The sequence below is a fragment of the Empidonax traillii genome, unplaced genomic scaffold (assembly GCF_003031625.1).
Source record: "Empidonax traillii isolate 1590-97213 ecotype Southwest subspecies unplaced genomic scaffold, ASM303162v1 scaffold5577:size7800, whole genome shotgun sequence".
NCBI lineage: Eukaryota > Metazoa > Chordata > Aves > Passeriformes > Tyrannidae > Empidonax > Empidonax traillii.
In genome coordinates, this window is record NW_020960770.1 from 1 (window position 1) to 2,713 (window position 2,713).

Below are 2,713 nucleotides of genomic sequence, written 5' to 3' on the forward strand. Positions count from 1 at the left end.
GCTAAAGTCAGGGTGATAGAGCAGCTCTTCACGCAGCATGTGTAGACTGTGACTGCAGGTGATGTCTAGGGCAGTGATAGCCAGCTAGATTAGATGGGCAGCATGGTGCAAGGCAGCTCATCAGTCATCAATCAATCCAGGGGCAATACAGTTCTCAGAAGAAGGCAGTCAGGAGTGCAGACTGCCTCCCTGTTGCTCCAGTTCAGTTTCTCCTGCAGAATGTCACAACAGGCATTTTCACCACATCAGACACAGGGAGACAAAAAACCCCTGCTTTCCAACAGCCAGTTATTAGAATTGCATTAGGATTAGTAACTGGTTCTTTAACAACAGAACTCTTAGGGCACATGGTTTGACCTGAGGTATTTTTAAATGTTTCCAATTAATAAGGAATGGTAAAGAAATGTGAAGATATTTGTTAAAAAGTTGCACAGACCCACTGTTAAACTTACCATGTCTGACTGGATTTCTAACACAAGTTTGGATGACACACCTGCCAGCTTTGTACTCAGGTTCAAAAAAAAACATAGTTCAGAGAAGTATCACCTCTAGCGAGAAGTGGAAGGGGGACAGTGTTTAGGGGTGGATTAGGCACTTTGCATTTGTCTTCCACCCAAGCACCTCCCCTGTCCCTTGATGCAACTGCATTCTGGAGGGAACTACTCCAAGCTATAGATGTGAGATAGAAAAGGTGGAGATTTCCCAGCACCTCAGCAGGTTTATGCCAGTAGCTATTGTGGCACTCAGATCTACTGTGTTTGTCTTGACCAACTGGATCTATTCTTTTCAGAATCGATATGTATGTGGAAGGAATGTTTGATCTGAATGAGCTACTCATGAACTATGATTTCGAACCAGCAGATAAAAAGGAGCAACTTTTTGCTAATATGATGGACAAGGCCGCAAACAGATACTTCCCAGCCTTTGAGAAGGTGTGTGGCAAGGACAAGTGTATAATCTATGACCTTGCTTTGAAAATATTATATTAAGCAACAATCAAAACATCATCTGCTTCTCTGTTTTTAGGTTTTGAAAGACCATGGACAAGACTTTCTTGTTGGCAACCAGTTAAGCAGGGCAGATGTGCAGTTACTTGAAATCCTTTTGATGGCAGAAGAGTTCAAGCCTGATATACTTGCCAAATTTCCTCTCTTGCAGGTAAATGAATGGACAGTTTTAATGGACAATGAATTGGAAAGGACCGCTGATTTAAACTGGCTGAGAATCAGGGGAGAGTGGGAGGGTGAGAAGTGACATCCAAAATTATCAAATATCCTAAGTAGTTTTAGCTGTCCTCAAACACTAATGGGTATGACCACCTTCTGACTTTGCAGCCACAAATGCATAATAGAGGGAAGCCTGTAGTTTCTTCTGCTGCATCAATGCATGATGTTACTTTTAGAGGTTGGATAACATCAAAATGTCTGACAGTTACAATGCTGCTTAAGCACAGTGCTGTTTTGGTTTTGTTTTGTAGCGTTTTAAAGCAAGAATAAGCAATATCCCCACAATAAAGAAATTCCTGCAGCCTGGCAGCCAGAGGAAATCACCAGTGCGACCAGAAGATGTACCCAAAGTGCTGGCAATTTTCTCCTGAGCAGCAGCCTAAAGCCACATTTCACTGTGTTTGCTGATAGTGGCAAAAGGAATGAATGAAAAGAGTGGAAAGGTTTTGGATCTCTCTTTCCTTAGCTACAGAACTGGTTTGAGCCTACTGCAAATACTTCCAAGGGAAATCTATACGAGCATACCAGTAGATGGAATAGTTCACTGATTAGGGAGTAGATTGGACAACACAAGATATCTTAAGTTACTAAAGAGAATACCTGAAATAAAGTCTTACTGTTGACACTCACGCCCAGGATGTTAATTGTCTTCTTGATGCTACTTACATGCCTAAGGGCTCTCTGGTTCTGGCATTCCTAAGAATTGCTGGAAAATGATGAAAGTTTAGCCCAAACAGTGGGTGATGTATTTGTTCTGGGAAATGCCAGGAAAAGCATGCAGGTTCTGGTTAGATAGGGATGACAGGTTAGGATTTGGCTTTCCCCTGAGCTTCACTTGGAGGACGCTGGGACCAGAGATCCTATTGCACCTCTGTTTTGTGACTGGACATATTACAGCTTCACCAATATTTCCTTTAACTAAAGGTCCATTGTAGCAGCTAAAAGCAGTTTGCAGACTTGATTGAGTGTGCTTGTCACTAACTGTGAAGTTTAAAACTTGTATCTTTAAAAGAAATGCCATGCATCTGCCATCAGTCCTTATTATCAAAAAAGGAATAAAAAAGGAATAAACTCCAGCGTTTTTCTTCAGGAAAGCATGTATGAAACAGAGGTGTTGCACGAGCGATTTCTCTCCCTCCTCACTGAGGCTTTCAGGCAGCACTTGCAGCTGCTGTGCATTGTCAGAAATTCAAGGCAGTAACTTGGGTCGTGGCTGCCGACTCTGTGCAGTGCAGTCTACAGGCCTGGCCTGGCAGTTCCAGGATCCTGAGCACAGACCCCCTTGGGCCATGCAGAGCCAGAGCCCCCAGCACACCAACCATCTGGCAACCCAATCATGGGGCTGCAGCCCCGGCCTCTCCCCAGTCACAACATCCCTGTGACCTCACTGCCGCCTCGGGGGCCTCCAAGCCTGTGCCCTGCCTGCTCCTGACCCGGCCATGTCCCTGAGGTGCAGCCACCTCAGAACCAGCCCAGGGGAAATGCTG

General features: G+C 44.5%; 1 protein-coding gene across 1 annotated transcript; it reads left to right on the forward strand.

Moving 5' to 3' along the window:
* The first annotated feature begins 650 nt into the window (after positions 1-650).
* On the forward strand, positions 651-1,626 carry LOC114073173 (glutathione S-transferase-like). Its single transcript, XM_027910963.1, has 3 exons — positions 651-932; positions 1,027-1,158; positions 1,478-1,626. The coding sequence occupies exons 1-3, from the start codon at positions 798-800 to the stop codon at positions 1,595-1,597; spliced, it is 387 nt and encodes a 128-aa protein (XP_027766764.1). The 5' UTR covers positions 651-797; the 3' UTR covers positions 1,598-1,626.
* The last annotated feature ends 1,087 nt before the right edge of the window (positions 1,627-2,713 follow it).

What these genes read in the sequence shown, in the direction of transcription:
- LOC114073173 (XM_027910963.1), top strand. Translation starts at nt 798, where the DNA reads ATGTATGTGGAAGGAATGTTTGATCTGAATGAGCTACTCATGAACTAT. An exon ending in ACTTCCCAGCCTTTGAGAAG is followed by an intron (nt 933 to 1,026) that starts GTGTGTGGCAAG and finishes CTCTGTTTTTAG; the next exon opens with GTTTTGAAAGACCATGGACA. An exon ending in CCAAATTTCCTCTCTTGCAG is followed by an intron (nt 1,159 to 1,477) that starts GTAAATGAATGG and finishes TTTGTTTTGTAG; the next exon opens with CGTTTTAAAGCAAGAATAAG.